Raw genomic sequence first — 22,706 nt, 5'->3', positions numbered from 1 at the left:
ATAAACAGTCTTATGTCCATCATTACAGGCATGGAAAAAGGCAGAGTCCAGTATCCTAATGTCAAGATATAGTAAACAGTTTCATTGCGAGTCCGTCTTTAGTCTGGAAGTAGAGATGCATACTATCCTCACATCTGGATATCATAGCCTCCATTACACAGTTACTATACATCCCCTTAAATGAAAGCCACAAAACAAAATCAACAACAGGAAGAAAAAAGAAATTAACAACACCATGAAGTTAAATAACATACAGCAGAAACTATATCTCATGGATTTTGATTTTTTTCATTAGTTTCAACTCTTCAAAACACTTTCTTCTCATTGATTCTTCAGTAACTCATAGATTATACAGTAGCATCATTTTCTTCAAGAAGTTTCTTGATATTTTTTATTATTTTCTTTTTATTTGAAATGCACAGAAATTGAAACTAGAAGGTCCCACACTCACCAAATGCTTACAATGGCTGAAGACAGAAGCCGAGAGCCGGAAATACAATCCTGCTAACCCAGTTCTATCTGGCAGGAACCCAGACACTTAAATCATCCATCAAAATCTATCAGTTCAGCCTCTCAGTCTGTGAGAGCAGGAAAATGGAGCTAGAAGTTGAACATAGGCAGTTGGATGGAGGGTGTGAGCATCCTAACATCTTAACCAACAGACCACATGTGCCCTCCTCCTGTTACTTCTTGATGTGATCCACTGCCAAATCTTGTTACCAATTTTATTTCCTTCAAAATTCTCAAACTCACTTCTTTTTACATTAAGAGATGAATGTGACAAATAAAGATACAGGATATTCAGTTAAATTTGGATTCACATAAATAGCAAGTAATGTTAATGTAACCATGTCTCAAATATTATATATGGTTTATTACATAGCATACTTTCTATTGGAAATTCAAAATTAACTGGTCTTTCTGTAGGTTATTTAGTCATACCTATTAACCTATACAATGAGGTTGAGAAATACACAGATCTTAGAAAGGACATTATATGCCAGATTATGGAGCTTAAGGTTTGCTACAATTTTGTAACAATTTTTAGCAGTTTTCCCTATTTGCTTCATGTCTGAGAGCAGAAGAGGATATATTAGCATCTCATGGTGTGGGAATCATGACAGATCTTAAAATGAGGTCAAAAGGGTGTGTTATTATTCAAGGGGTATATTTAGGTGAAGACAACATTTCCAAGTATCTACATCTCCACTAATGGCATTTGGTGCAGTTTTTAAGATATCATTTGGAACACTTTTATCCCAAATTAGAGGACCAGGGTTTGAGTTCTGGTTTTGCTTCCTGACACTGTACATCTTGGGAAGCAGCGAAGATGAATCAGTTAGTTGGATTCATAACCCCCGATACACAAGAGGGAGACTAAATTCTCAGCTCCTAGCATTGTCCTGGCCCAGCTCCAGCTGCTGCAGGCATTTGGGGAAAGAAGCAGCTGATGAAAAATCAGTCTCTCTCTCTCTCTCTCTCTCTCTCTGTCTTTCATACACATGCACGCACTCTCGCTTGCACTCTGTCAGACGTACACACTTTCGCTCTCACACATACACTCTCTCTCACTCTCACTTCTTTCCCCTCATCCTCTCCACCACTTTCTTTCTTCTCATTCCTCTCTTTCCTATGTTCCTTTCAAATAACAAACTTTTTGAATCTTTAATTAGAGGAATAATTTTGAAATTCCTCTTAGTTGTATTATAATAGCAGAGGTTATTTGAGCAAATAATAAAACCAATGCCTTTTAGAGTCATTCTTGCACTGTTAGGGTTGTCACTATTAATAATGGCAAACATTCTTCTACTGCCTTGTCTTGTTATATCAACTCATCTTCTTTCTCTCAATTACACTGAGAACTGAGTAGCACTGCTATCTCTATTTTACATGTAGTAATGCTGAAATTCAGATATTAAGTAGCATTTTCTTTTTTTAAGATTTATTTTCATTGGAAAGGCAGATTTACAAGAGAAGAGACAGAGAGAAAGGTTACTATGTACTGGTTCACTCTCTGAGTGTCCGCAATGACTGTAGCTGAGCTGATCCAAAGCCAGGAGCCAGGGGCTTATTCTGGGTCTCCCATGTGGGTGCACCGTCCCAAGGCTTTCCTAGGCCACAGGCAGGGAGCTGGATAAGAAGTGGGCAGTTGGGACACAAAACAGTACCCATATGGGGTGCCATGCATGGAGGTGGAGGATTAAGCAGTTGAGCCATGAGCCAGCCCTTTAATTAGCATTTCAAAATTTGTAACTGCCAGAGCTTGGGTTCAAAATCATTTAGGCTAGTTCCAGGAATCCTGCTTGATGTGTGTGTGTGTGAAAATATAATTTTAATCTACTCTGTAATCCCAGTAAATTATCACTAATCCTATTTTTAAACAAATAAAAAATAGGAAGACTACAGTTTTACAGGAGTATAAGCAAGGGTTAAAACTTTAAAGCAACAATCGTGTCACAAGATGTCCACTTTGGCTCATGGATTACACTGTGGCACCATTTTTCCTAAGAGACTTTTGTGTTTCCTTTTTGTCACCCTGTGTTGGTTACTCAATGGCGTGTTTTTTCATGGTACTGTAATTTGTTGTTGTTGTTCTAACTCATACCTGTTAGTTATTTAAAAGAATGTAGAGTTCTAGTGCTAGGTTATAGGATATTAAGATACTTTACGCGCAGCTAATTCTCGCAACCTGGTTCTTTACCGTGAGCTGAAAACACCAGACGCAACGACATATCTTAGGAAGTTTATTCCAGCGAGGCAGGAATAGGGGAAGGGGAAGGAGGGGGAAGGGAGGTAAGAAGGAGGAGAGGGAGAGCAGGGGAGAGGAACCAAGGAGAGAGCAAGAGCAAGAGCAAGAGAGAGAGCAAGAGAGAGCAAGAGAGAGAGAGAGAGAGAGAGAACCGAGTGGGGCAGGAACAGGGGAAGGGGAGGGAAGGGAGGAAGAGCAGGGGAGAGGAACCAAGGAGAGGGAGAGAGAGAGCAAAAAGGGGCGAACCGCACCTGGGGGCCTTTTTTGTCTGCCAGGTGTGGGGGGGCGGGGATTGGGAGGGATTGAGGTCAAGGCCCCAGGGGATTGGTGCCTGCAGGTGAATGCCTGGGGATGATTGGTGAGTGGGCGGGTTTGGGGAAGGGGCTGGGAGATTGGGGGTGGGATTCTCAGGTGGAATGCCAGGTTACATCTGATTGGTGGATGGCTGCACTGGCGCGAATCCCGTGAGCTGTGAGGAAGAAGTGGCGCAGGGTCCAGGGTGGGATATTGGAATAAATCCTTATAATACCAGTTGTGGACCTTGTTTCATGGCTTCTCAATTATGGAAATGTATAGTGATGGAGTACTGGGGTCTATCATATCCAGATGTGTGGGTATAATGCAACATGCATCCTTGCTTTCAGACAAAAGATGGATTCCCAATGATACTTTTGGACATGCATAGACAATGGGATGCTGGACTGTCTGACATTGTCTGTACCAGCAAAGTCGGGGTACACTTAAATAAGATATTGACAGAATTATGATTCCTTACGAAGGACAACACCATTGTAGTAAAATGGGGAAAATCTGTTGGGGTGGGTGTTTGGAGTGGAATCCCAGCCTATACGAAATTGAACCACATAATTCAAAAATTCAAAAAAAATATATATATATATACAAGTTCCTTTTCATTTCTACACATATTTTGTATTCTATGTTAACTCTCAAATATCAGATAATACATAATGTTTGTCTTTTTGCAACTGGCTTGCTTCACTAAACATAATTATTTGCAGTTCCATTCATTTTGATGCAAAAGATGGGATCTCATTCTTTTTATGGCCAAGTAATGTTCCACAGTAATACATTTTTGGAGGTGGCAGCATCACAATTTATTTCCTATTAATTTGTCAGGGGACATCTGGGTTGTCTCCATATATGCTGAAGTGAAGTTGAGAGTACAGATAATAAGATACTGATTTCATTTCTGTGTCTGTGCACCTAGCAGTGGAATTTCCGAGACATATGGTCATTTACATTCTTAAGGAATGTCCATCTTGTTGTCTGTCGTGGCTGCAGCAGTGGCGCTTCCTCCCACAGTGTACTGGGAGTCCCTTTCCTCCGGATTCCACCCAGTGCTTGTTGACTCTTGTTGTTGACTCTTCCGTGACAGCTGTCTTGAAAGGTGTGAGGTGATAACCCCTTGTGGTTCTGATTTGCATCTCCCTAGTAACTCAGGGTCTTGAGCATCCTTTTGTATTCCTCCTGGGCGCATATGGTCTGAAAAACTCTGTTCAAGCTCTCCTTTTATTCTCTCTCTTCCTCCTTTTGTTTTACCTAGTTATCTGTTGATGGGCACCTGGCTTGGTTCTTTATCTTAGCTATTGTGAATTGAGCTGCACTAAACATTGGTGATTACAAATAACGTATATGCTAATTTTATTTCCTTTGAATAAATTCCCTAGAAGTTGGATTGCTGGATTATATGGTAGATCTGTGTTCAGATTTCTGAGGAATCTCCATACTGTCTTCCACAGTAGTTATACTAATTTGCATTTGCATCAACAGTGTATTAGAGTGTATTTTCTCCACATTTTACCAGCATATATATATATTTTTTAATTTTTGGATGGCAATCATTCTAAATTGAATGAAGTGAGACCTCATTGTGGCTTTTATTTAAATTTTCCTGATAGAATTTTGAGTTTTAACTTAAGGTCATGGAATGCCTTTGGAGTTTTTTTTTTGGTTTTTTTTTTTTTTTTTTTTTGGAAAGACAGATATACAGAGAGGAGGAGAGACAGAGAGGAAGATGTTCCATCTGATGGTTCACTCCCTAAGCGGCTGCAACGGCTGGAGCTGAGCCAATTCTAAGCCAGAAGCTCTTCCAGATCTCCCACGTGGGTGCAGGGTCCCAAGGCTTTGGGCCACAAACAGGGAGCTGGATGGGAAGTGAGGCCGCCGGGATTAGAAACGGGGCCCACTTAGGATCCCAGTGCGTGGAAGGCAAGGACTTTAACCACTATGCTATCACATCAGGCCCTGGAAAATTTTAACCAAAGGTTGATAGATTTGCATTTTCGGTGTGCAAGGAGACCAGTGAACTGCAGATACAGTTGAACTGAAAACACAATGGTAGTAATCTAATGGAAAAAGTTTGATGTGTACATCAAGGTAGTGATGTTATGAATAATGAAAAAGCAGAGTGTGCACTGTTAAGTACAGGTGGTAGGTAAAATTGACACACTACAGATACTATAAATATTGTTGTTATGAATTGGGACTGGAAAGCAGGCCGAAAAGCAGCGGTAAAGGGGGCCAAGTGGAAAGGTGTTTGCTCTTGATGCTTTGAGGCCCAGTGGGAGAAGCCAGTAGGGGTTTCTACTGTTGTCAGTGTGAGCTAAAACTGGATTGTTGGATGGATTTGAAAGATGGATGGGAGGCAATAAAGCTAACAGACATTGACAGCCCTTTGTAGAACCTTGCCTGTGAACAGAAATGGTTGTATCAGGAAAGAGAGATGGAGAATGGGGAAATTTGTTCTAAGATAAGCAAGATGAGTTTGTTTTCAATGCTGCTAGAAAAATTGCAGTACAGTGGAAAAGCCTACGCCCCAGTGCTATGGCATAGCACACTAGGACTCCACCTGAGGCTTTGGCATTCCTTATGGATGCCCATTTGTACCCTGGGTGCTCTACTTCCAATTCAGCTCTATGCTTATGGCCTGGGAAAATGGTGGAGGATGACTCAATTCATTGTGCCCCTGCATCGCCGTGTGAGACTTGAAGGAAGCTCCTGGCTCCTGGCTTCGGATCAGCTCAGCTCTGACCATTGTGGCCATTTGGTTTGGGGAGTGAACCAGTGGATAAAAGACCTCTCTCTTTTCTCTCTCTCTCTCCTTCTCTCTATAACCCTGACTTTCAAACAAATATAAAACAGATCTTTTTTTTTAAGTAAGAATGTAAGTATACAGGATAGTGGAAATGGTAGGATAATGGAGAATTTTAATTTGATACAAGTGAAAGTTCTATTAAATCTAGAACTCTTGAAACAAAGATATTTTAAGTATGTTTTCTCCTATTGGAAGCAAGTCAGAATGTTCAGCAGAAGTTTTTCTTCTTAAATCATTATAGAGGCACAGTCATTAAGGTCAAAATTTGTGTTTTTATTATATGAAATTTTAATATTCTTTCCTTTCTGTATAGTTATAGTCAATGATAGTTCAATAACTAGAATATTAAACTATGCTTTTGTTTATAGATAATGCAACTTGTGAGGCTTTACTTGCTGAGAAAACTTGCCCTTCCGTCTCTGAAAAAGCAAAGGAAAAAGCAAGTATTCAAGCAGAGTAACTATATAAACCATACATTTTAATAAAAAGGATATCTTGAATCAACTCTTACATAGAGGTCCTTTTTTTCCGATGATAATCAAAAGCATTTTTGGAGCTTGGCAATTAGATTATTCAACTTTGTAAAATAAAAAAGAACCTATACAGTATATACATGAATATGTATTGATGTACATGATAAACCTATAATCAAAGAGAATGAGAAGTGTAGTAATAATATAAAAATGAATATAAATTTATTTTAATGAATTTAAAATACAAATAAGAAATTACAGCTGGAGTAATCTTTTATTCTGAAGCTTACTTGTGAATTAGTATGTAATGCTTGAAATCTGAAGGTCTTTGGAGAAGAAGGACTTTATTTTGTACTTATTAGAAACTGAACAAAATTTTGACTAATTATGTATTTTGTTGGTCTCATTCTAGTCAGCCAATTAGTTAATATATTTATTGTATCTATTTTTAGCTCAGAAAATGGAGGTTTAGAGTTTCATCAGTTTTTTTGCTTAACACTTGTGGCAGGTCTTTCTGTAGCTCTAACTTGTATTAGTTCTGTTGCAACATTCTGCCAATATTTAGGTTGGGAACAAATTGGAAAAGGTTAAAAGTATTAGCAAGGGAAAGTCCTTAGTAGGGAATTACAAAGATTTGTTCTAGGAGATTGTGGTGATTTTGCTCAGGGTGTTTTATAGTAGAGATGGAGAGATATGAATGGATCCCAGAAAATTTTGCAGTAGCCTAGCAGCTAAAGTCCTTGCCTTGCATGTACCAGTATCCCATATGGGCACTGGTTCTATTCCCAGCAGCCCTGCTTCCCATCCAGCTTCCTGCTTGCAGCCTGGAAAAGTAGTTGAGACCCAGAAGAAGCTCTTGGCTCCTGGCTTTGGATCAGCTCAGCTCCAGATGTTGTGGTCATTTGGGGAGTGAATCATCAAATGAAAGAACTTCTGTCTCTCCTGCTCTTTGCATATCTGACTTTTCAATAAAAATAAATAATTCTTAAGATTAAAAAAAAAGAGGAAGTGAGAAGTATAAAGAAAGACTTCTGGGGCAGCTGTGGTGGCAGAGCAGGTTGCACTGCCATTTGGGATACCTGGATCTTGTATCTGTTTCTGGCTCAGCTTCCTGCTAATATATCTGGGAGGAAGTGATGATGGATCTTCTATTATGTTCTTATCACAAATATGAGAGATGTAGCTGGAATTTCTGGCTGCTAGCTTCAGCTAGGCTCATCCTCAACTGCAGTGGGAATTTGGAGAGTGAGCCATTAGATGGAACATTTCTTTCTCTAACTTTGCTTTTCTTTCTAAAACTCTTCCTTTCAGATGATTTTTTTTAAAATGGACTTTTAAATTTCTGTTCTGAGCATCTTTTATGGATTCATGTAGCGCAGGAAAAACAACCGTTAGAGGAAGATGAAAATATACTGAATATGGTATTGTGGAAAACAAGAGTGAAAAGTATTTCAACCCAAAAAAGGGAGAGTGGTCAAAAATGTGAGGTGCTGTTTGAAGGCATGTGGTGGAAAGAGCTGTGAAAAGGCACTGGGCGGAGTTTCAGTTTCCAGGCCTGCATGAAGAACCTTAGTCTCCTCTGACCAACAAAAAGGAAAAAACTGAGAAGACTGAAGAATCACCAACTCTATTTCTATCCACCAAAACAATGAAATTGTACAGAAAACTGCTACACCTATTGAAGAAGTATACAGAAAGACACAAAATTACCAGTAAACGGAATAGAAATCCATAAATTGAAACCTATAGAGGGACATTACCAGGACAACAACGACTAAACTAAATGTATGAGTTTCTGACAACTCCAAGTGAATTATGGACTACAGTTAAAAACTGCTGGGAGAGCCAGTTTTAGGCTCCTCCTCCTATTTTTGTGAATTTTATCTTCAGAAATTCTGTTAGGTCGTTATAGTGAACATGCTGCTGGTGGTGTGAGAGGGATAGGAAACACTTTGAAATAAGTCAGACCACTCTTATTAATTATACCTGCCCTCAAGAGAAAATATTTTTGCAGAGTGTAGCCTGCCGAGTTCTTTTCAGAGCCTGACCTACTTGGGGAGGAGGGAGATACCCGCCTTCAGTTTCCTCAACTCATATCCCGCCTAAGAGGAGAAAATGAAAACTGAGAGGCCCCATGTAGTTCACATCCCAGTGGCTCTGACTCAGCAGAAATCCTATGACACTTCAGCATGGGGCAACAGCATGGCTCCTCTTTCACACAGATGTTATAACGCTATTGATAAAATTCTACCCGCCATGATTCTTTATACCTAGTTTATTGTGTCCACTTAAAAAAATAGTTACAAGGCATACTAAAAGGCAAAAAGCATAGTTTGAATAGACTGAGCAAGTGTCACAACTGAGTCAGATACGCAGGGAGTGTTGGAATTGTCAGACTAGGAATTTCTTTAAAAATGAATTAATATGTAGAAAAGTAGAAAATATACAAGAACAGGTGGATAATTGATTTCAGAAAATGATGTTCCAACAAGTGAACAAATTAGAATTAGGGAACAAAAACCTAAACTTCACATGGAACCAAAAAGACCCAGAGATATCACAGTGGCACTCAGAAGAAAGAGAGAAGGAAAGAAGTAAAGAAGAAGGAAAAAGTACGGAAAAAAGGAAGGAAAGAGATTGTAGGGTAAGAAAAAAATAAGCTGGAGACATCACAATGCTTAGTTCAAAGGCTACTAACTTACAGTAATGAAAACATTACAAGTCTGACATAAATCAATGGAAAAGAATATAAAACTCAGAAATCAATCCACATACGTACTGACAATTTTTTTACATAAATGCTAAGAATATACATTAGAGAAATGATAGTCTTTTTTTTAGCAAATGGTTCTGCAAAAACTGTAATATATAGAAAAATGAAATTAAACTCCTATCTTTAGTCATATACAAAAATCAACTCAAGATGGAGCCAGTGGCCAGGAGATAAGACCTGAGAGTATGAAATTGCTGCAAGAAAACAAAGGGAGATACTTCAAAACATTGATAAAAAGCAATGGTGTGTGTGTGTGTGTGTGTGTGTGTGTGTGTGTGTGGTATATGTGAAAGAACCCCACAAGTTCAGACAATAAAAGGAAAACTGGACAAATGCATAAGCAAGAAAAACAACAGAATTAAGCAACATCATGCAGAATGGGAGATCATATTTGCAATCTACATCTTTGTTAAGAGATTAATATTCAGAATTTATGAACATCTTATAAAATGGCAACAATATAACATCAACAAATCTGGTTAAGAAATGAGCAAAAAACATGAATAGACTTTTTTCTAAAGTACAAATATATGAAAAAGTGTTGAGTATCACTTGCCATTGGAGAAGTGGAAATCAAAACCAAAAGGACATAGAAAAAGAAAAACTAACAAATGCTGGCAAGTATGTGGAAAAGAGTGAATTTTTAAAAGAGTAAGATTTGGTTATTTATTTGACAGGCAAAGCAATAGGGGAAGAAGGAGAGAGAGAGAGAGCATGAGTGAACAAGAGAAATAATCTTCCTTCTGCTGTTTCATTTCTGAAGCCAGAAACTCCAGTCTCGTCTCCCACCTGGGTGACAGTGAACCCCAATAGTTGGGCCATCATCTGCTGCCCACAAAACACTTTTGGAGAGATACTACCTTAAGTGTGGTTGGAAACATTTTAAAATTGAGTGTTTCAAACTATTTTGCCTTTCAACAGATATTTAAGTATATATAACATTTTTTTCCTGCAAATTATCCATCTTTAATTGCAAATCCTTTTTTCAAATTGAAAGAACAATAGAACATATGGCGAATACTAGAAATGTTTTCATAGCAGTGGGGAATGTGTCTAATGATTACAAATATTTTTTTTACCCTGAAAAGGATTCCAAACAAGGAGGTATGGATTTTCAAACAGAATTAAATGTTCCTCATGTAAAAAATAAGGACCCACCATATCACCCTGGTTCTGTTCTTGAAAACAATGAAGGTAGATTCTTTACAAAAGTTCTGCTGCCTCAGCCCTGGGAACCTGCATTGGTAAGCACTAATACTTAGACATCATAAAAATAAAATATATTTACTGAGAATATTTAGAACTATACAATTTTTTTTGTGTGTGTATCTGGACTTTATTTCCCATAGTTTTTTCAAGGTTTATTCCTGTTGCAATATATATTGCAGCTTTATAAGTTTTATTTGCCAGATAATATTTTATTATATAGATGTATCACATTTTATTTATTATTCATCAGTTGATAGGTATTTGGGTTGCTTCCACTTAAATGTGTAATTTTTTGCCTTAGGTTTTTGCATATATTTTAATTTTGAATTTTGAATTATGTGGTACAATTTCATATAGGCTGGGATTTCCCTTCAAACTCCCATCCCCCAAAAGATTTTCCCCATTTTACTACAATGATGTTGTCCTTCATAAGGAATCATAATTCTATCAGTTTCTTATTTAAGTGTACCCTGACTCTGCTGGTACAGACAATGTGGTAAACCCCAATATTCCATCACTATACATTTCCATAATTGAGAAATTATGAAACAAGGTCAACAACTGGTATGAGTTAGAACAACAGCCACGTCAACAACAATAACAACAACATCAACAACATATTACAGCACCATTAGAAAATGCGCCACTTAGTAAGCAACACATGGATGACAAAAAGGAAACACAAAAGTCTCTTGGGAAAAATGGTGCCACCATGTAATCCATGACCCAGTGATGGATTTGACAAGAGAAAATAAATTACTTGGAATTAACCAAACTGAAATTTAAAAAAAACGTCAAAACACACAGGATACAGCCAAACAGAAAACAGTATGGATCGGATTATTGAAGTCACACTTTCCATGCAGATTTCCTTATATAAGAGAGAACATATAGTATTTGTTCTTTTGTGATTGACTCATTTCACTGAGCATAATGGTCTCTAGTTGGGACCACCCAGTTGTAAATAGTGTAATCTCATTCTTCTTAATAGTTGAATAATATTCCATGGAGTAGATGTACCACAGTTTCTTTAACCACCCTTCTTTGGACGCACATTGGTTTGTTTCCATGTCTTTGCTATTGTGGATTGTGTTGCTGCAAATACAGGATTACAGACCCCCTTCTCAGATGCAGATTTCACTCCTATTGGGTATATTCCTAGGAGCGGGATAGCTGGTTCATATGGCAGGTTTATTCGCAATTCTCCACGCACTCTCCACAGTGATTGTACTAGCTTTCCACAGTGGTTGTACTAGCCTACACTCCCACCAGCAGTAAAGGAGGGTGCCTTTCTCCCCACATCCATGCCAGCAGGTGTTGTTACTTGAGTTCTGAACGTAGACCAGTCTCACTGGAGTTGGGTGGTACCTCAGTATGGTTTTCATTTGTATCTGATGGCTAGGGAACATCTTTTCATATGTCTGTTAGCCATTTGAATCTGTTCTTTTGAAAAATGTCTGTTCATTTCCTTTGCCCGTTTTGTTACAGGGTTTTTCTTTTTCTTTTTTTTTTTCTGTCCCTGAGTTTCTGAAGCTCTTTGTAAATCCTGGATATTAGTCATTTGTGTATTGCGCAGTGTGCAAAAATTTTCTCCCATTCTGTTGGTTGCTTCTTGACTTTGTTAATTGTTCCCTTTGCTCTACAGAAGCTTTTTAGTTCGATGTAGTCCCATTTGTTCATTTTGGCTTTGATTGCCTTTGCTTTTGGAGTCTTTTCTAAGAAGTCTTTCCCTGTTCTTATATCTTGGAATGTGCTTCCTATGTCTCCTTTAATAATTTGATGGTTTCTGGGTGTAGATTTGGATCCTTGATCCATTTAGAGTTGATTTTCATAATATGTGACAGGTATGGGTCTTGCTTCTTAATTCTGCAAGCTGCTATCCAGTTGTCCCAACAGCATTTGTTGAATAGACCAGGGTTTTTGCCTGGATTGTTTTCAGTTTTCATGTCAAAGATTAGTTGACTATACATGTGTGGGCTCCCTTAAAATGTGTAATTTTCGACCATGTTTAGGAGAAAAGTAAAAGGAAGCTGTATACTTAATAGCTATGTACATTCTGATGTGTTTAAAATTGGACACTTGACAACTGTGTCATTGGAACCACGAGGAGGTAGATACTGAGCCTGAATGGAAAGTTGAAGTGGTTTATGGAGGGGGTGACTAACACCTGAGAAGGGGGAGCAGCAAGGAAGCAGTGAGTAGGAGCACCTCGGTTTTCACTGCAGAGCCGACTGAAGCTCTGTCCCAGAGGAGTTTTGGAGCAAAGATTGCCCATTAGAAAAGTGTCATGTCGGTCTGCTAGGCCCAGACTTTGGCTGGGCACGTCGTGGCACGATTGTGCCCCCTGCATGGAGGTAGAAGCAGGTTCAACAGCTCCCGGGGCGCAGGTTATTGGCTGATCCAGAACAGCACACTGTGCAGCGAGATCTGAGCAGAGCTCCCAAAGCTGCCACAGTGCTGGAATAAGCATAAGCTCTCTCTGCGTATCTCTTACTCTTTGGGCACCATACATTCTGCTTATACAAGCTATTTGTAGTCCTTGCACAACAATCCCTGATACTAGAATAACCCTTGTTGTTCAGATAAAGACATTACAAGATCATACAGTTAATTAGAGAACTGACATGGTCAGTGTACCGGACAAATGTACCCACAAATTTAAAAAAATGTTCCCCCTGAGAGTATTCCAGATTACACCTTGTACAAACACCTAGTTTAAGAGATTTTAAACCAGAAGGAAGAGAGAGTGAAAGAAAAGATAGGGAAAGAAAATCCTATCACAAACTTTTCTGTGTTCAGGTTTTATCTGAGAGTTTAGCTGCCTCTGTCTTATTGACTGTTGCTTTCTTTCTACCTCTTTTTGTTGTTTATTTGAGTTTTTGTTTTTGTTTCTGTTCTGGCATTACTGTCTCAGATTTTGTCTGTCTTGATGCCTGGCGTACTTGCTCTCTTGGTCTCTCTCTTTCTCTGTCTCTGTGTCTCACACACGCACACAGTGTTCTCTTTATTTAATCTTTGTGCTCACAGTCTAACTTAGTGTGTCTGGCTTATCTGCCTTTCTTCTCCTATCTTTTCTGCTTCTGTTTTTCTCTTAGTTTTCTATCTTTCCCCACTTCCTCTTCCTCCGTCCCTTCCCCACAATGTTCCACTTCTTTCCCTCTTCCTCTCTATCCCTCCCCGTCTTCACTGTCACTTTCTTTAGCTCTTGGATTGTGTCTCCTTCTATCTTCATTCTGGTACTTATTCTTTCTTGATGTGTCCACTTGTTTCTACCTGATTCTTTACATTCAGGAAACAGAAAGCAAGTCTGCACTGTACTCCAGGAATCACACCATTCTGAAAGCAAAATATCTGTTTCAGCAGTTAAAAAAAGACAGTAAAACCACGATTGCCTAATTTAACACTCCAGCATTTTTTCCTAAATTGATAATAACTTCAAACAAAGTAATCCCTTAAAAAAGGTTAATTTATTTGTTTATTTCATTGGTGGAGTGACATGGAGGAATGAAGAGAGAGAAAGATCTATCTGCTGTTTCACTTCCCAGATGGCCGGAACAGCTGGGACTGGGCCGGGCCGCAGCTAGGATCCTGGAAGTCCTTCCAGGTTTCCCGTGTGAGTGGCAGGGACCCAAATATACTTGAATTCTCTCCTCTTTTTTCTCAGGCACATTAACAGTAAGCTGTATGGAGCAACCAGGATTCGAGCTAGCACTCTGTTACGGGATGCCAGCATTGCTGCGGCTTAGCCTACTGCACCATGATGTCAGACCCTCAGAGTGTTCTTACACAGTTGTTATTCTATCTACAGATCCCTTGGGAGGTGTCTGATCCAGCCAAGAAATTAAAAATCCCTTTGTTTCCTATAAAACAAATTAAAATTAGCAAATAAAAATTTTTACTGGTATTACATACTATGATTTGGTCTACTAACTTTAAATCGTGATTTCACTATATTAAAATAGTGCATTTCTTTCTGCTATTCATTATCCTATCTCATAAAACATTTATAGAGAACAAATTCCTCCACTACTGACAAGAAAAGTACAGACTTGTTAACCAGTACTCCAGCTTCAGAGACTGCAAGTTTTGTGGTAAGTGTTGGCAGTTGTTGTTTGTAGTATCCGTTTTGTGACTCCTCTCCCAACTCTTCTGTTTTTGTCATTCTAGGGAATATTGCCTATAGAGAATAATATCTGTATTTTTCTGTTGTATATACATACTTTCATTGGAAATATTCTGTGTAGTATAATACATGTAATGGAGAAGGAAAGATTAGAATTTTATAATATTAATGGGGATTCTTTTTTTATTCCCTTACTTATTACAAAATATATATAAAATGAATTTAGAACTTTAGCCATTTTAAATGCCTGTGTGAGTATACTCACATTATTGTGCACCTTGCAACAGCAACTATCTCTGTAACTTTTTTTTAGGATGCAAAACCGAAACCCTAAACTTCCAAAGACAGTAACTCTGTATTGGACCCTTCTCCAGCCCCAATAACCACCACTCTATCTCTGTGAGCTTGACTACTCTCAGTATCTCATGCCTGTGAAATGCTGCAGTAACTGTCCTCTTATGACTACTGTATTCCACCTAACACGCTGTCTTCGATTCATCCACACTTGAGATTCTTCTGCACACAGCAAGTGTCTTCTTTTTTGAGACTGAATAACATCACCTATGTGTGTATGACACACTTTATCCAATCAATTGCTGAACACTTTATTTACTTCCTCCTTTCAGCAATTACAAACAATACTGCTCTCTCAACACGGTGTACAAATATCTGCATCAGTGTTTGCTTTCAGTCCTCTTGAGTGTATGTACAGAAGTAGAATTTCTAGGTGACATAGTAGTTCCATTCTTACTTTTTTTGAGAAGCTGCCATACTGTTTGCCATTGTTGTTATGCTATTTTGCACTGTCCCTGCCAAGGTACAAAGGTCCCTTTTTTTTCCTGTCCCAGTACTTGCTGCTTTATGGTGTTTTTCCCCCATCATGGATGTGAAGTGGAATCTCACTATGATTTTCATTTGCATTTCCCTAATAGTCAGTGATATTGACCATCTTTTCGTATGCTTTTCAGCCATTTATATATCTGCTTTGAAGAAATAGCCATGTCATTTGCTCATTTTTGAATCAGATTGTTCATTGTTGAGTTACAGGAGTTATTTATATATTTATAGTATATGATTATATATTATTTATATATCCTAAATATTAATCTATTATCAGATCTATGATTTGCAAATATTTTTTCTCCTATTATGATTGTCTTTTTACTCTGATGCACAAATGCTTTCCATTTTAATATAATCCAGTTTATTAACTTTGTTTTGTTGCCTCTGCTTTTGGTGTCATAGTCAAGAAACCATCTCCACATCCACTGTTATAAAGTGTGTGTCATGAATTTACCTCTAAAAGGGTTTTTTGGGCAGGGGGGTGGCTTGTATCTACTTCCAAGAGTTTTACAGTTTTTCCCAAACAGGATTCATTTAGGTTCGTCTAAACAGTGGGACTAACTCTTGTTCAAAGGGTAGCAGCTGCATGTGTTCTCTTTCAGTGAGAGCAGCCCCAACAGAAGTCTGTGTGTAACCACATAGCGGTGGGGGGGCAGCTCCTATGCAAGACTCCTTTGTGACAACACATACACACAACTTCAAAGGTGCCCACAGGGAGGATGCCAACTACAAGAGTCCTTGGCCTCTGGGAACCCAAAGTATATTATCTTTTATAGCATTTATTTACTGAACAGTAAATTTGTTATTCACCCAGAAGCATAACATTTCAGTGGGACATTTATACCACAGGAGATGTTGTGTAGTAACAGATTGGCATTTTTACCCTTCTTGTAGCAAAATTACAGAGTTAACCAAAGAGCAGATAGATGCTGTTGCTGTGAGAAAAAGCTTTGTTAACACTGTTTACAGTCCTTTCAGTGTTCTGAGATTTAATGTTTTTTCCCCACAACTGTATCACATAATACAATGTTATTAACAATAAAAAAATAAACTAAAATTAAATTAAATTTTAAAAAAGCAGAAAAATTCACCCAAAAAATATGTGCCTTATTTAGTGTTATAATCTCTAGATAAGGATTAAATGTGTCAAATTGATTTTTTTTTCCTGGAGAACACATTTATTGACAATTTTATAAATACTAACACCTTTTTAAATTGAGTTATTGCTCACATTTTATAAAATTCAATATGCAAAGTGTGTCAATCAGTGATTTTTAGTATACCCAGAGGTTGTATGATATCATTACAATAGAATTAAAAAATATTTTCACCACACCATTAGTAAACACCTGCATTCCAATTTCCAGTCCCTGGAAACTACTGCCTTGTTTTCTGTCTCTGTATTCGTTCTTTCTGGTTCTTCATAAATGGATTTACATAATATTGTGGCCTTTTGTTTCTGACTTCTTTCTGTTGCCATAAAGTTTTGAAGTTCATCCATTTTATAGCAAGTATCTATTTTATTGCTCTTATAATTGAATTGATATTTCACTGTGTAGATATGCTATATTTTGTTTACCAATTAGTTTATGGGTTATTCATGTTATTTCTGCTTATTATCTGTGAGGAATAATAATGCTGCTAAGAAAATTTGTGTTTCTTTTTGTAAGAATATGTGGGGATTATTTTAGAAATTTATTTATTTTTATTGCAAAGTCAGATATACACAGAAGAGGAGAGACAGATATCTTCCGTCCTCTGATTTACTCCCCAAGTGGCCACAATGGCCAGAACTGAGCTGATCCAAAGCCAGGAGCCCAGAGGCTACTCTGGGTTTCCCATGCAGGTGCAGGGTCCCCAAGCTTTGGGCTGTTCTCCACTGCTTTCCTAAGCCACAAATAGGAAGCTGGATGGGAAGTGGGGCTGCTGGGATTAGAACTGGCACCCATATGGGTCCTGGCGTGTAGAAGGTGAGGACATGAGCTACTAGACTACTGCTCCAGGCCAGGAAATATGTGTTTTTACTTTATCTTTGGTGTAAACTCAGAAGTAGAAGTGGAGTTTCTGACATATATAATAACTATGTATTTAATCCTACTTTTGTAGTGGGCTTCATATATTGCATATATCATACAATTCTTCCATTAGAGTGTACTATTTAGTGATTTTTAAGATTCACACATATATACTGTAATTATTACAGTTAATTTTACTTTATTTTTATTATTATTGAGGAAGAGAGACAAAGTTCCCATCTCTGGTTCACTGTCACCCAGTGTGTCCACAATGTCTCACAGCAGGAGTTGTTGTAGACAGGAGTTCAGGATTGGCACGTGGGGGCAGGAACCGGAGTCAGCAGCCTGGGAGGAGTGTTGACTCTGCTCAGATATGGAACAACAGCATCTCAGCCTCTTAGCCAAGCACCTGCCTCAGCCACAGGCACTTTTAGAACTTATAAAATCACTTAAAAATACCTTTTTAAAAAAATCCCATACTCTTTAATTTATTATTACCCTTGCTCCTCTATCCCATTTCTTGGTCCCAAGCAAGCGTTAATATATTTTATTATCTGTAAAGTTTTTTCATGTAAATGGCATTACATGTATGCAGTCTTTTGTGATTGATTTCTTCCATTAATGCAACATTTCCAAGGTTCATCCATATATTAGCTGGCTTCAGTACTTCATTCCTTTCAGTAGCCAAATAATATTCCACTACAGTAGTGTCCGTTTGGCTGTTTCCATTTTTGGCTATTATGAATGATGTTGCTAGAAGTAAAAGTTTTCATTTGTTGGGCCCGGTGGCGTGGCCTAGCAGCTTAAATCCTTGCCTTGAATGCTCCAGGGGATCCCATATGGGCACCAGTTCTAATCCCGGCAGCTCCACTTCCCATCCAGCTCCCTGCCTGTGGCCTGGGAAAGCAGTCGAGGATGGCCCAAAGCTTTGGGACCCTGCACCCGTGTGGGAGACCCGGAAGAAGTTCCTGGATTCTGGCTTCAGATCGGCATAGCATCAGCCGTTGTGGTCACTTGGGGAGTGAATCATCGGACGGAAGATCTTCCTCTGTCTCTCCTCCTCTCTGTATATCTGACTTTCCAATGAATAAATCTTTAAAAAAAAGTTTTCATTTGTTTTGGCAAAATGCCTAGAACAGAATTGCCTGGATTTTATGTTCACTCATTTGAGGAACTGTCAGACTGTTTTCTAATTTATCTGAATAAGTTCACATTCCCAACAATAGTTTATGCATATTCTGATTTCTCTGATGATTCTAACTAATACTTGTTGTCATTTATCTTTTCAGTGTGAAATGATATCTCTTTGTGATTTGAGTTTAGTCTTATTTGCCTTATTGTATTTTTTCTTTGGAGAAATGCCTGTTGAAGAATCCTGTGTCCATTTTATAATTAAGTTATTTGTCTTTTGATGACTGAGTTATAAATGACCCTTATAAATTCTAGATACTACACCCCTATCAGATAGATAATTTGCAAATATTTTCTTCCCATTTAGTGGATAAATACCAGTATCTTGTAACAAATAAAAATAATATTGGTAACACCTAATGTCTTGAAATTTTAAGATTCAAGTTTTGTTAACAAATTAATTTGGGATATATTGCTTTTTGGTTCATTTCACACTTTGCTGCTACCAAAGGAGGTGTATAGATCCATTCTGAGCTGTCAATCCCTAGGGGCTGCCCTAAAAACACCCACTTGATCAAAGACTTCTGGGAGATCTACGTTTGCCATGATATCATTTTAATGTGAGCCTCCTATGATTATTCTAAAATACAGGTAGAAAAGCATGAAATTTTTCTTCCTGCTGGGAGGAAGATGAGCTCAATAGGGCAGGACCTTCCTCTTTCAAATGCCACCAACCCCCCATCTGAATCCAAATAAGGCATCCATGCATTTGGTCTGGCCTAGGTTCAGACCACAGTACCTAGTCAGATAGAAATGGTCAGCTTGTCAAGACCTTCTGAATCCTCACCTACAACATATGAATCATGACTCTAGTTTTCAGTATTTGCAGCATGACACCAGAAATGTGTGGTGATTTAGTAACCTGTTAGAGATATGGCTACGGTGCTTAGAAGAGTGTTGTATTTTAGAGGTTGAGATTTTAAAAATCTGATATTTGATTTCTAAGCAAAAAGAAGATAAACACAACACACTAGGGAAAAATTGTGTCACACGAAGACGTAGAGAAATTTATTCTAGGAAGTGTGGTTGCTGGGTAGATAACTTATTTATTAGGCATTTGAAAAATATTTATTAGAAGAATGAGCAGAAATTTGTGTTGTAACAAAAATTCCTACTTAAAAAAATAGAATTCACACAGGAATTATGGTGTAGTCGGTTAACCTGCCACTTAGGTTACCTGCACAGCATAGAGTGCCTGGTTTGAGTCCCAACTATTCTCTACTTCCAGTCTGTTTTCCTGCTAATGCACCTGAGAGGCAGTGGATAGTGGTCCACAGTAGTTGAGCTCCTTCAACCCATAGGATAGAGCATGATGGAGATCCTGGATCCTGGCTTCAGCCTGGTCTGCTTTGGTTGTTGCAGGCATTTGGGGAGAAACCAGTGATGAAAGGTTTATTTTGTTTTGTTTTTGTCTCTCCCTATGTCTCTGTCACTCTGCCTTTCAAATAAGTAACTAATTTTAAAAGTAATAACACTAAAACAAAAGAGGATCATAACTTTTTAGGATAGATTTGTTCGCAGTTACACTTGAAATTTACTGAAGATTTATTTATTTTAATTTGGAAGGTAGATTTTACAGAGAGAAGAGAGGGACAGGAGTGTTTCCCATCTTGTGTTTACTCCCCAAGTGGCCGCAATCGCTGAAGCTGAAGCAATCTGAAGCCAGGAGACAGGAGCTTCTTCCTGGTATACTATGTGGGTGCAGGGGCCCAAAGACTTGCGCCATCTCTGCTGCTTTCTTAGGCCATACATAGAGATCTGGATTGGAAGTGGAGCAGCTGGGATATGAACCCATATGGAATGCTGGTGACACAGGTGGAGGATTAGCTTGGCTATACTACCATGCTGGTCCCCAAAGCTTGAAATTTTTGAAGAATACTTTCCAAGCGTCAGTAACTATACTTAACAAGTCCAAAAGAAAATAAGGTATTATTTTCAACTTTAATTACTTAAAAAATTGCTTTGTAACATTTTTTTCTCAAGGAGAATATGTTCTTTTGTAGATTGATTTGTCCTCGATACAAAAAGCATCTTCCGAAGAACTGTGTCCAAATGTTAGCACTTATGTTAATTCAAATGAAATTGTTCCTGTGTCAAGTTTGCAAGAAGCTTCTTCAAATGAGGTAGCATTTTCAAATTGTCCTTGAATTGCTAAAAGAAATCATTATTGTTTTATTAGATACATGGTATATTAGATACTCATAAATGTGTAGCTTAGATGATGCTAAAATCATTTACTTGCATTTGAAGAAGAGTCACATGTCATGATGTTTTTATCTCATTATTCAAAGGATCTTATAATCCTTTTTAAAATAATATTTTAATATGATGTTAGTAAGGGTCCACATCCTTTCTTTTGTTTGTGGATATCCAGTTTCCCAAACACTATTTATTAAAGGAACTGTCATTTCCAACGTTCAGTAGTCTTGGAACCTTTGTCAAGTTATTTAACCGTATATTCCAGATTAATTTGGGGTCTCTCCATTCCATTTGTTTATCTTGCTTTTCTTCAATGCCAACATCATGTTGTTTGGTTACTGTAACTTTCCAGCAGATTTTAAAACCACGAAGTGTGAATCCTCTAGGTCTGTTGTTTTTTCAGGTTATTTTGGCATCTGGGGTCACTTGAGATTTCAAAATTTTAGGGTGGATTTTTCTGTTTTTTGAAGAGAATGACATTGGAATTTTTTTTCTAAGATTTATTTATTTTTATTGGAAAGTCAGATATACACAGAGGAGCAGAGACAGAGAGGAAAATCTTCCATTCACTGATTCACTCCCCAAGTGGCCGCAATGGCCAGAGCTGATCCAATCCAAAGTCAGGAGCTTCCTCTGGGTCTCCCACACAGGCGCAGAATCCTATGGCTTTAGGCCATCCTTGACTGCTTTCCTAGGTCACAATTAGGGAGCTGGATGGGAAGGGGACAACCAGGACATGAACTGGCTTCCATATGGGATTCCTGGTACATAGAAGGTGAAGACTTTAGCTCCTAGGCTACTGCACCGGGCCTGACGTTGAAAATTTGAGATTTCATTGATTCTGTAGATTATTTTGCTAGTTGCATAGTAATATCTTAGTAATATTAAAAATTTGAATTCACAAATGTGGAGTGTATTTCCAATTATTTATATCTTTGACTTTTTTGGTGTTGTTTTGTAGTTTGAAAGATAGGGAGAGGGTGAGAGAGAGAAGAAAGAGAAGGAAGGAGAGTATTACGGAGGGAGAGGGAGAGAGAGAAAGATTACCTATCCATTGGTTTACTCCCAAAATGTTGGTAAGCTGGGGTTCTGCCAGGCAGGAGCTAGGAGCTTCATCTGGGTCTCACATGGGTGCTAGGGGTCCAGGAACTTGGACCATCCTCTGCTTTCCCAGATGGATTTGCAGAGGGCTGAATTGGAAGTAGAGCAGCCAGGACTTTAATCAGCATTGGAGGCTATTTCACCTACTGCCCCACAACACCAGAATCTTTTGTGTCTTTGTTAAGCCCTAAATATTGTTTTTGATACTATTAAAATGCATATGTTTTTATAATTTTCTCTGAACTTGTTTACTGTTGATGGGTAAAATGCAAATGGTTTTTATGTGTCAACTTTATAGCTTGATAAGTTGCTGAATTCAGTTATTTTATGTATTCAGGGATTTTATGTATATAAAAGCATATCATCTGTGAACAGAGATAATTTACTTCTTCATTCCCAATTCAGGTGCACCCCTCCACCCTCTTCCTTTTACAAATTCCTCTGGCTAGGACTGCCAGTACTATGCTGAACGAATGGCATCCTTCCCCTTCTCCTCACTTAGAGGAAAAAGCTTCCAGACTCCCACCATGGAGTATGATGTTCGTTATGCAGCGTCTGTATGTTTGTTTTTGTTGAGATAGTTTCCTTCAGTTGCTGCTTTGTTGAGTGTTTTTGTCATTAAAAGGTTAGGGTTTTGTGCAATGCTGTTTCTGCATCAGTTGAAATGCTCACTTCCTCTCTTTATTCTGCTCTGTGTGGTGTATCATATTGCTTCCATATGATAAGCTATCCTTGCACTCTAGGAATTAAGCTCATTTGGTCATGGTCTGCCATCTCTTTAATATGCTTCCAAATTCAAATTGGTAGCATGCTGTTGATGATTTGTACATCAGAGTTCATGGGGGAGGAGGGTTTACTAGCCTGCAGTTTTCTTGTAGTGTCTGACTTTGTTTAGCTTTGGATAATGTTGGTCTC

At 38.2% G+C, this 22,706-nt stretch overlaps 1 protein-coding gene across 1 annotated transcript in view; it reads left to right on the top strand.

The window, feature by feature from the left end:
* Positions 1-22,706, top strand: part of MEIKIN (meiotic kinetochore factor) — a 65,903-nt gene that overhangs the window by 26,773 nt on the left and 16,424 nt on the right. The window contains exons 9-11 of the mRNA XM_040974570.1: positions 6,233-6,303; positions 14,330-14,410; positions 20,495-20,614. Coding sequence (XP_040830504.1) covers positions 6,233-6,303; positions 14,330-14,410; positions 20,495-20,614 — 272 coding nt within the window. The remainder of the gene's footprint in view (positions 1-6,232; positions 6,304-14,329; positions 14,411-20,494; positions 20,615-22,706) is intronic.

Source organism: Ochotona curzoniae, unplaced genomic scaffold (genome assembly GCF_017591425.1).
Source record: "Ochotona curzoniae isolate NIBS_2020 unplaced genomic scaffold, NIBS_Ocur_1.0 contig_1, whole genome shotgun sequence".
Lineage (NCBI taxonomy): Eukaryota > Metazoa > Chordata > Mammalia > Lagomorpha > Ochotonidae > Ochotona > Ochotona curzoniae.
The sequence above is the reverse complement of the archived record's forward strand: the minus strand, read 5'-3'. Positions and strand labels throughout refer to the sequence as shown.